Source organism: Anabrus simplex, chromosome 10 (assembly GCF_040414725.1).
Source record: "Anabrus simplex isolate iqAnaSimp1 chromosome 10, ASM4041472v1, whole genome shotgun sequence".
Classification (NCBI taxonomy): Eukaryota; Metazoa; Arthropoda; class Insecta; order Orthoptera; family Tettigoniidae; genus Anabrus; species Anabrus simplex.
In genome coordinates this window covers 13,672,779-13,684,799 of record NC_090274.1, presented here as the reverse complement: position 1 = coordinate 13,684,799, position 12,021 = coordinate 13,672,779, and the positions used below count along the sequence as shown (strand labels likewise).

At 43.5% G+C, this 12,021-nt stretch overlaps 1 protein-coding gene across 1 annotated transcript; it reads left to right on the top strand.

Moving 5' to 3' along the window:
* Window positions 1-1,545: 1,545 nt before the first annotated feature.
* On the top strand, window positions 1,546-4,410 carry TwdlT (TweedleT). Its single transcript, XM_067154436.2, has 2 exons — window positions 1,546-1,560; window positions 2,913-4,410. The coding sequence occupies exons 1-2, from the start codon at window positions 1,546-1,548 to the stop codon at window positions 3,927-3,929; spliced, it is 1,032 nt and encodes a 343-aa protein (XP_067010537.2). The 3' UTR covers window positions 3,930-4,410.
* The last annotated feature ends 7,611 nt before the right edge of the window (window positions 4,411-12,021 follow it).

The window sequence follows — 12,021 nt, the reverse complement described above, 5'->3', positions numbered from 1 at the left end:
GTGAAAGCAAATTGTATTTAAAAAACAGCAAAGTAGTGTCGAAACTCAGGAAAAATGTCTTAAATACCGCTACCTTTCCACTTATTAAGCCATCTAAGTGAATTTTCACCAAATGAAAAAAATGAAATGGCGTATGGCTTTTAGTCCCGGGAGTGTCCGAGGACAAGTTCGGGTCGTCAGGTGCAGGTCTTTCGATTTAACTCACGTAGGCGACCTGCGCGCCGTGATGGGGGATGGAATGATGATGAAGACGACACATAATACACCCAGCCCCCGTGCCAGCGAAATTAACCAATTAAGGTTAAAATTTATGACCCTGCCGGGAATAGAACCCGGGACCCCTGTGACCAAAGGCCACCACGCTACCCATTTAGCCGTGGAGCCGGACTTCACCAAATAAATTAAATAGTATGAAATATTATAACCTCCTACATACATTTTAGATGTTAAGTTTTATTCATACCGGGCGAGTTGGCCGTGCGCGTAGAGGCGCGCGGCTGTGAGCTTGCATCCGGGAGATAGTAGGTTCGAATCCTACTATCGGCAGCCCTGAAGATGGTTTTCCGTGGTTTCCCATTTTCACACCAGGCAAATGCTGGGGATGTACCTTAATTAAGGCCACGGCCGCTTCCTTCTAACTCCTAGGCCTTTCCTATTCCATCGTCGCCATAAGACCTATCTGTGTCAGAGCGACGTAAAGCCCCTAGCAAAAAAAAGTTTTATTCATAATTCATCCTCGGCATTAACATGTATTTTAGGTTTGTCTTATGTCTTCTCTTCCTTGTTTGAAAAGTCTATATTTCTGAAATGGTAAAGGTAATATTGTAATGTTTAGTTTTTAATCTTGTTTTTTTATCCTCAGTAGGAAAATATATCTTACACTTTTTATGTATTATTTTTATTAGATTTTGTATATTAATTGATACATTTAAGTTAAAGTGGCAGTTACTTAGAGCCAAAGGGGCCTCTGGTCCTACTTGTAATTAACTTTAAATAAATATATTTCTATTTGAACATTACAAACGTTTGTCGAACTAAGGAAGTGCCACTTTATTAAGTCGTTCGTATTGGAAAATGAATTCGCGAAGTGTGAATGCCGGTCTAATGCAGGTTAGTAAGGTAGAAAGCAGTGTTCCAATACCCTAGACTAGTGAACGTATAGCAGTGCGGAAACTCAAAGGGTCACAAGGTCATAAGGAAGCATAGTCTACCCAGAAGATTCTCACTTCATTCCAGCCATTATCTTCCCTTCAAGACCTGTTCTGTATAATTTACCGGTTTCTGTGACAACTTTTACTCTTACACACACACGCTCGCTATTGGAAAGGCCCTCTGTAGCCGCCGCGGCAGCGGAATGGGAGAAGAAGCAAGCAAGAAGAGAGTGTGGCGGTAGTGGGGAGTACGGCATAGAGAGTTCGTCCAGGGGGGCCGAGGATCGTATAAAAAGCGACGGTGGTGTTGAGAAGAGCATCAGTTCACAAGCTTCCTTCCAGTCTTCACATCTACTCAGGAATACCTATTCCTGCCGCTCTCAAATAAGAAGCCATGAAGTTGTTGGTGGTAAGTGTTCGCAAGCTGATTTCGTGGTTAAGCGAATATCAACCATAAATACTTCCAAGGATTTTTCACTGTTTTCTTCTTCAATCTTTGCTCCGGTATAGTGATTACACGACCTGATCGTCTTTCTGCTGTGAAATACTAGATCAGTGTTTGAGTGCTACTTTCAGACAGGGCCTCATGGCCAAAATGTTTCTGATCCGTCTTAAGTAACACACTCAGAAGTTAGACTGATTGCATACAGAAGTTTCGGACTTCGTTACTCTGTGACCTTATACTAGTCTTCAATTGACAGGAGAGTCGAAAAAAGTCAAAGATAAAATTTCAATCAGTCAACCAGTCAATCAGTCACCACTGATCTGCATTCAGGACTCTCACCCTGGTGGCAGATTCTTTATAGTAGTGTTAATTATCCAATTAATAACTCCTTCCAAATTACTCTTAAATTATATGTCGTAGTGATTTTTGTTTTCAAAAAACAAACCATATAGCACTATAGCCCTGATGGGCTTTGGCTTGCCAAGCGACCGCTGCTCATCCTAAAGGCCTGTAGATTACGAGATATCGTATGGTCAGCACGACCACATCTCTGGCTTTCTAGACCGGAGCTCTAGATGGCTCCTCAATAAACTGTAATCACGTAGGCTGACTGGATCTCGAACCAGCCCTCAGATCCAGGCATAAATCATTGTCCTGGCCGGGAATCCCAGCCGGGTCTTCCTGCTGAGTGGCATGAGACTCACCAGATGTCATTTATGTAATAAGCCTCAGGAATACTCTTCCTATACCTGGAATACAGTTTCTACCTTTAACAAATATTTAAAACATCTGTAACAGTGTGCGACCTTTCTGAAGTATCACGGACTTTGTTGAATTGTTTATGCTCTACAACTCTTATAATCTACACATATTTTGTGGATATCTTTCGCATGGCTTCATTTTCTTCAAGTTATTTCGCAGAAACCGTTACTACTCTGCTATCTTTCATCACAGTTCAATATTTAATATAAGGCAATCTTTCTCGAGAGATTCTCTAGGCAACAGTGAATACCGGATTAAAATCTGTCCAATGGTTCTCGAGTTGCAGCCGAACGCATATACATGCATTGAGTTGTAGAGATGGTAACACGAGCTTTACAATGACATACAACTCCAAAGACTCCAGGCAGCTTCAAGCGCCTCCAGTTCAATTAGAGTCTCGTACGTCAATCTCTAAGTGCCCTCACACAAAATAAGTCACACTTTTGAGCAATTAAATTGAAATGTAATGATATCATTCTCAGTCAGGTCAACAAGTACCTCATCCATAAATTTCCCTGACGTTTGTAACAGCGGTATATGTGCTCTGTCCACAGCTCGTCGCGTCCCTAGGCGCTCTGGTCCATGCCCGCCCTGAAGCTGGCTACGCCTACCAACCTCCCTCGAGGACTTACGGCGCTCCCGGTGGAGGAGTTGGTGGCGGTGGACATGGCGGTGGACTAGGTGGTGGACTAGGCGGTGGATTCGGCGGCGGCGGCGGCGGATTTGGCGGCGGCAGTCTGGGTGGTGGAATCGGAGGAGGACTGGGTGATGGTGGATTCGGAGGTGGTTCCATCGGCGGTGGTGGATTCGGCGGCGGTGCCGGATTCGGTGGCAGTTCCGGATTCGGCGGTGGTGCCGGAGGCGGATTCGGAGGCGGTGCCGGAGGCGGATTCGGCGGCGGTGCCGGAGGCGGATTCGGTGGCGGTGCCGGAGGCGGATTCGGCGGCGGTGCCGGAGGTGGCCAATCTCTCATCCAGAAGCACATCTACGTCCATGTCCCACCCCCCGAACCTGAAGACAACCGCCCAGCCCGCCCCATCCTCCCACCCCCACCTCCCCAGAAGCACTACAAGATCATCTTCATCAAGGCTCCCACACCCCCCACACCTACCGCCCCTGTCCTGCCTCAGCTCTCAGCTGGCGACGAGCAGAAGACACTCATCTACGTTCTGGTCAAGAAACCCGAGGATGCTCCTGAGATCACTATTCCCACCCCTGCTCCCACTGCTCCATCCAAACCAGAAGTTTACTTCATCAGATACAAGACCCAGAAGGAAACCTCAGCTGCCGGCGGTGCAGGTATTGGAGGTGGAGCCATTGGCGGAGGCGGTATTGCTGACGGTATTGGAGGAGGATCTGGTATTGGAGGAGGATCTGGCATTGGAGGAGGATCCGGTATTGGAGGTTCTGGCATTGGAGGAACTGGATTTGGTGGTGATCTTGGAGGAAGCGGTGGAATCGGCGGCGGCAGCATTGGCGGCAGCGGCATTGGCGGCGGTATTGGCGGCGGTTCTGGCGGCGGTAGCGGGCTCAGCACCAGCTACGGACCTCCAGGAAGAACCGGATACTAAGAACGAGGAAGTCATCGAGCGTCGCTCTCAACAAAAGGGTTTTCGAAGAAGAAAAGTACCAGACTGAAGAAAAAACATCTTCATGGTTCCTCAAAAGAATCATTCAAAATATCTTTCCCGCTTTTTATACATAAACTCTATTTTAAAAAATTACAAAAAAATTACATTCATTTTTATATGATGTAAATATTTTGATATTTTGAAAGATTTCGTAAATGAAGATGTTCTGATGATGATCATGAAATAGATTACAGTGGCGCATGTTACGGGTATTCTACGGCGGCAATAACATTTTTTTTGGTGATTTCCTACCCTCTTTAGAATATTTTATACTATTATAATAATTTTATGTAGTATAGTCATTGAATCTGACCAATGGCACCCCTCTTTTTTATACGATTTTTGTACGATATTGTATATATATAACGACTTTTTGCAAGAAAACGGTGGCAATAAATGTATAAGCCTAAAAACAAAATAATCTGTTCTTCATTATGTATGTATACCTTACACCATCCCAACTACTTTTCAAGTCCAAGAAAAAGAAACGTGTTTACAAAAAAAGAAAGCTTCGTCTCATCACGATTGGGAAACATTCACTGCCTTTCACCTTTACTCATTGCCAAACGCTCCCATAGCTCACCTTTCACTTTGTACGTATGCTAAATTGATTTGTTTCCCATCCAACAGCAAGTCCTTTCTCTTCCAACGTAGCATCATTCACAAAATAATAATCTTCTCGAAGTAAAGAAAAAAATACAATCCTTTCACTTCTTAGCGTATTCCCACGCCTCAAGTGAAACATGTCGTTTTTTAAATAGGTTATATCACACATCCTTTCTCCCATCCCTGCAGCTCGAGAACAGAACTTGCTACATCGCATCTTAACAATAAAGAACTGAAGTACATCTAGAATAATCCATGGCATTTAACAATTATATAAAAAAAGACTTGACAATGTTCAAGGAAATCTTCTCCTCTTCAGTATGTTTGTTTTAATGGGGAAGGAGCAGAGAAAGTGGATAACTTATAAATGTCAAGACAGCATCAACAGCTGTTGCGCAAGCAGGAAAAAGAGAAAGCAATCTTCGGAGAGGTTAAGTCGCTTCAGGTCAGCTGGGAGACGATCTAAGTGGCGGTGACATACTGGCCTGCATTTGCACTCACGTTACACATAAGAATTGAGTGAGTGGCTGTTGGCAGCATTGAGAGGCCTGCTCAGCTTTCTCAACGTTTACTACAGCCGATTAGCGCCACCGGTAAGCGGCTCGAATCCCAGCGGTCCGCCTTGAAAAATGATGACGATGATGATGATGATGATAATGATGACTGTTCTTTAAAGAGGCCTAACATCTAAGGTCATCGGCCCGCCTTGAAATATAACGTCATATCAGTAATAATAAACATAAGAATACATTCATACATACTGTGCAGGTATCTTCATAGATTATACCTTTCAGCTCTCGGTCTGCAAGCCGCTATGACTTAACTAAACGCGTTTACGATCCTCATTTTGTAACTTGCATTGTGGCCTCGTTTGGTTCCATACTTCATATCAGTTTGTTTGTCCAACCCTTGTACCGTTCTCTACGGGGTCGGGTATGAGGTGAGATGAATCTTTCGTGGCGAGTTTGTATGACCGGATGCCCTTCCTGACGTCAACCTCATCAGAGGAGTTAATGAGATGCAATGAATGACGTGATATATGACAGTAGAAAGGGAGAAGGTGGAACCCGGTGCCGGCACATAGCCTACTCCTGTCAAATAGCACCAAGGGGTCTGCTCAAGGCTTAACGTCCCCATCCGACGGACGAATCACCATCAATAGCGTCTTATGCCCTCACTCAGTATAAACACTCCGGAGAGGTTTGGAATTAATCCAGGATTTTGGCACGCAATCTAGAGATTATAAATTATATTATATGCCACCACCTCCCCTACCCTACCGGCCAACATTCTGATAATCATTCTTATTTCGAGCAACGGGACTCGAACCGACTAACCACGGTGTTAGACTTCAACACCTTAACGATCACGGCCACCAGGCGGGCTGTACTTCTTATCAGTAAATTATTAAATACAGAGTGCAACCATACTTCTCTTACTCTCCACAACCGAGTCCATTATTCTCCTAGGTAACCCTAACCTTTCCTACTCCATTCTCTTCACATGAACCCATCAACTTCATTCCTAACTTAGCTTAAGTGCGGCCAGTATCCAGTATTTGAGAGATAGTGGGTTCGAACGCCACCACCGGCAGCCCTGAAGATGGTTTTCCGTGGTTTCCCATTTTCACGCAAGGCAAATGCTGGAGCTGTACCGTAAGGCTACCGCCGCTTCCTTCCCACTCCTGGCCTTTTCCTGTTCTATCGTCGCCATAAGACCTTATCTGTGTTGGTGCGACGTAGCACCTTGTTTAAAAAAAATGTGAGTACTCTCTTGGCATTGTCCCCACGTATATATACCAGCAATAGTTCTAGCTACTTTCATGCCTGTTGCTTCTAACTTACGAATAAGATATCCTGCGTCCACCCAGCTTTCACTCGCATACAGTAAAGAAGGTCTCAAACCAAAGAACGCATTTCTTTCTTACAGGATACCATTGATCACTGCCTCAGCATTGTTTCACCTTGAAACAATTTAACTTAGTGTACTATCAGTGTAATAATAATAATAATAATAATAATAATAATAATAATAATAATAATAATAATAATAATAATAATCTGTCTTTCTTGATTCGTTTACTCTCCAGGGTTGGTTTTCCCTCGGACTCAGCGAGGAATCCCACCTCTACCGCCTCATTGTCAGTGTCCTGGAGCGTGAGACTTTGGGTCGGGGGATACAACTGGGGAGGACGACCAGTACCTCGACCAGGCGGCCTCACCTGCTATTCTGAACAGGAGCCTTGTGGGGAGATGAGAAGATTGGAAGGGATAGACAAGGAAGAGGGAAGGAAGCGGCCCTGGCCTTAAGTTAGGTACCATCCCGGCACTGGCCTGGAGGAGAAGTGGAAAACCACGGAATACCAGTTCGAGGATGGCTGAGGAGGAAATCGAACTCCCCTCTCCTCAGTTGACCTCCCGAGGCTGAGTAGACCCCGTTCCAGATCTCGTACCACTTTTCAAATTTCGTAGCAGAGCCGGGAATCGAAACCGGGCCTCCGGGGGTGACAGCTAATCACACTAACCACTACACCGCAGAGGCGGACTAATAATAATAATAATAATAATAATAATAATAATAATAATAATAATAATAATAATAATAATAATAATAATAATAATAATAATCGGGTCTCAACTACCGAGTGGAGGCATTTTGATCTGGCACGATCTAGGCTACCTGTCCGTAGTGTAATGGTTACCACTAATTGTGGTCTTCGGAGGCCCGGGTTCGTTTCCCGGTACTGCTTGAATTTTTTGTTTGACAGGAAGTGGTAGATAGTGATTAACAAAGGTGAACGGAGTCCACCTCCATCGAGGTTGTACCTGAAAAGACTTGCACTACCTCGGAATGAGGACACAAGTTTACATTTACTGCGTGTCAGTTTCAATCAGACGTAGAGAAACGGGTCTTTGTTGGGCTACTCGTGTCTATAGTTGAGTTTAAACGAAATTTGTCAGATAAACACGATCTGTGACACCAGGTATATTTTACATGCCGACATTGTACGACGTGGAGTGTCGAATTGGCATTTTCTCCGCTCTTCAGAACTCTACATTTACTGGGCTTGAACCCATGACCTTGGGATATGGAGGCGGACAATCCCCCACTGAATCTCTTACGACAGGAAGGGGATATACCCCTAACACACGGCGGGAAGGCAGCGCGTCTGGTCGAAGGTTTCGGCAAGAGAAAAGCGAACATCTTAAGACTAGAGCCGCCGGAATTGAGGTCGCTCAGAAAAGATGGCACAAGGAAGAGCCCCACTGCCCCAGTATCTGGGAGTCGCTTGGAGATCCTTCATTTTTCTCCTCATACTCACATTCATTATGCACATTAAGTTTCAGCTATTAGAGGATGACGTAAGACCGCGATGTGCAAGCCAACATCTCGTGAAAGTTTCTTGGGGAATTTAAATAATTGTTTCCTGGAGTGCATTATCTCTTCCGCCGTCAGGGAGCAGTGAAAGCAGCCAAGAGCCTCTCGGCTCTACCGCTGCGGTCCAGGGTGGTGGTGGTGATCATTGTTTTAAGAGGAAGTGGTGGTGATTATTGGCTTAAGAGGAAGTACAACTAGGCAATCATCATCTATAAAACACCAATCAGAGAGAAAAAACTGAAGGGATCCGACATTTCGAAACATGAAGATATCGGCCAAAGAGAGACAAGGGCCACGAAGGACGTGAAAATGAAATATTCCCTAGGCCTTGAATGCTCTAATACCGTCGGGGTCGGAAAGAACAAGAGTTGACCAAGGGAGGTCGGACAGGATAGATGAAAGTGAGGACCCTGGCACAAGTAAGTCGAAGCAATGTTAGGACTCAGCTGAGGGCCCCGTGGTCGCCAACCCACGCTCCCAAGTTAAGAGCCCTGGGGCCCCTTTTAGTCGCCTCTTTCGACAGGCACTAATGGTGGTGGTGATTATTGTTTTACGAGGAAGTACAACTGGACAACCTCCTCTATTAACACTAATGGAGGTGGTGATTATTGTTTTACGAGGAAGTACAACTGGACAACTATCCTCTGTTAACACTAACCAAAAAAATGGAAAAGGTTCGACACTTCGAAAATGAGGATATGAGCGACAAAGAAAGACAGGGCCACGAAGGGCGTGAATGTGAAGGACTCCCTAGGCCTCGATACGTAATATTCCCGGGTGTGTAAGATAACAAGTGTTGACTTGGAATATTCGGGCAAGAAAGATGAAATTCGGGTGTCTGCGATAAGTGAGTTGAAGAAATGCAGACTCAGCTAGGGGTCCGGTGGTTGCCAGCGCACGCTTACAAGTTCAGAGCACCTGGGATGCCTCTCACCTCGGTCAGGGAATATTCCACGCGGTCACCCACAAACCGAGAAAGTAGCAGTTTTTAATCGCTGAATGTAGCTGAGACTGCAGAGGTCGAACGAGCATCATTTGAGTGAACGGGAAGACATCTGGGTTTTGAGGTTATGAGTGTGTACGGCCTTGCAGCACAGCCTGCCTGTCATATTGCTCTCTCTCTACGGATCAGTGGTAGAGTTTCTGCTCCTGGATCCGAAGATCGTGGGTTCAAACCTAGCAGAGGGAGTCGGGTTTAGAAGGGCGGAAAAAAAGTCCATTCGACACTCCATGTTCTACGATGTTGTCATGTAGCAGATCCTTGATGTGGGGTGATGATGATGATGATGATGATGTCTTCCTCACGTAGTGAAACTATTGACAGGCCACGTATACTCAAAACGCATCATACATTATGGTACCACCCACAAGGGTTGGCTTTATAGATGCCTTGTTTCCAGATTCAGATTTGAGGAAGCGGTTTTAAAATATATATATTTGATGTGCTTTAGTTCAGATGCTAGTATTTTGCTCAAATCTTTAGGGTAATTTGGGATGACATTTCCGGTGAAGTTGATCAAACACTGTTCAGATATTTCTCTTACCATAATTAAATCGAAGGTTTGGCAAGTAATTGGAACTTTTATAAAACGAACGTCTAATAATGCATGTTCTTCTGCAATATGGAATCAAGCACCATTACGCCGATTTCTGGATTTCAATTACAAAATGTATTTTTAGTTTATTATTTAAAATAGAACCAACTCCTATCTGTAACATGATGCCCTCTAGAGGGGTGTAAATGAGTCACCGTCCAAAAGTAGAATCAATGTTGCAGTGATTTGCAAATTTAGAACCAACTCCAAGCAATCCGTTTCTATACTTGTTTTGAGTAATATAGTTTAAATATAGTGTTTAAATATAATGCTAACAGGGGTACAGCATATTGTTGTATGCATGTTTTTAAAAATTTATAAGGGACAATCCTTATTGGAGTATCCATGAACACAGGTCTTGATTAAACTTTTCTTGGCCGAGCTCGATAGCTGCAGTCGCTTAAGTGCGGCCAGTATCCAGTATTCGAGAGATTGTGGGTTCGAACCCCACTGTCAGCAGTCCTGAAGATGGTTTTCCGTGGTTTCTCATTTTCACGCCATGCAAATGCTGGGGCTGTACCTTAATTAAGGCCACGGACGCTTCCTTTCCATTCCTAGGCCTTTCCTATCCCATCGTCGTCATAAGACCTATCTGTGTCGGTGCGACGTAAAGCAAATAGTAATAATAATGATAATCAAACAGTGGGAGGAACAAGTTAAAGGAATACAGCTGGGAAGAACACGTGAAACAAAAACAATCATAAAATGTCTGGGATTTGCAGATGACATAGCCATACTTAGCAATAATACACAGGAGGCAAAGGAAGCACTGGAACGCTTGCATGAAATAGCTGCCAAAACAGGTCTACAGATATCTTACGAGAAGACCCAATACATGGAACGACAGAACAACAATGTGCACACCATGCATACTGTATATGGATCCGTAAACAGAGCAGAAAAATTTAAATATTTAGGGAATACATACGAATAGGAGGATCAAACAAGGCGTCTAATATAGAACGAACGGAAAAAGTCCAGAAAGCATACACACTCACATGGTCACATTATAATAAGAAAAGCATATCAAGACAGGCCAAACTTAGACACTACAAAACAGTCGTATTACCAGAAGCATTGTATGCGTCAGAAACGACCACAATTGGAGCATCAGGCATCATAGAGACAGAAAAAATAGAACGTAAATTTCTCAGAAAAATATTTAGACCAATACACAGAGATGAAACGACCTACTGAAGAGCTGTACCAGCACACTGACAGACTCACAGACATGATCAGGAAACGCATACTAACTTTATATGGGCACATACAGAGAATGAACAGCAACAGACTTACAAAGAAAATCTTTGATGTAGTAAACAGTTCAAGCAAGAAAACAAATTGGTATCATGAAACAGAGGAAGAATTAAGGCAGGTGGGGATCAACAGGCAAATGATAGGAGACAGAAAATAATTCAGAAACAAAATTAGGAATACAAAATTTATAGTAAATGAGAAGAAGAAGAAGAAGACAGGAACATTGTCGACAGAACAAAGGAAACAGGAGCACAGCCAAAGGATGAAGAGATTTTGGGAAGAGAAGAGGAAAGAGAGAAAGAAGTGAAAATTGTGTCATCATGAGATATTCGAGTTCAAACACTGTCCATAAGGGCAAAAATAATATGAATGAATGAATGAATAATAATAATAATAATAATAATAATAATAATAATAATAATAATAATAATAATAATAATAATAATAATAATAATAATTTTCTTGGGGTGAATATCAAGTCACGTACATCAGGCCACCCAAGGTCTCCATATTTGGCGTCTTTTCCGGCACCTTAATTGCCAAATGGTACACCTGTGTCGCTGCAAAATTGCAAGACACAAGTAAATAATGCATCTCATAACAGGCGATGCTATACCGTTATACTGAAACCTGGTTTCAGATCTAACACTGAGGATGATTTTGATGGCATCAATGGTCCCCTTCACTTTCCCTTGGAACATTCTATATTTACTTCAGAATTTCGCAAGTGGTTTTAGTGTTTATTTTTTCAATAATTAAGTGTTAAACCTACATTTGTCCTACAGCAATGTTAGTTATAAGAATATGGACTGATCTCTTTCATTCTAGTCACACAAATAGGAACTAATTGCCAACATCTAATTTTTTATATATAAAACCCTTTCGAGTTTTACTGTGTGTGTGGGGGGGGGGGGGTCAAATGCTAATGAGACCTAAAGTACAGCATGGATCTGAAGGAGCGTCACAAACTGTTAATAATGCAATCATTACTTCTGGGATAATGTTGTTTGCTGTCTGAAGAGATCGAATCCAGCGAGGAGTCTGTTAGGGTTGTCTTTTCTTCCGTGCTTTTTTAACATCTACTCGCAGGCATACTGAACGAAGGACCGGAGACAGCCACAACAGAAGGCATCTGCATCAACGGACAACGCATCAGCATCATTCGTTATGCAGATGATACCGTGCTGCTTCCAGGC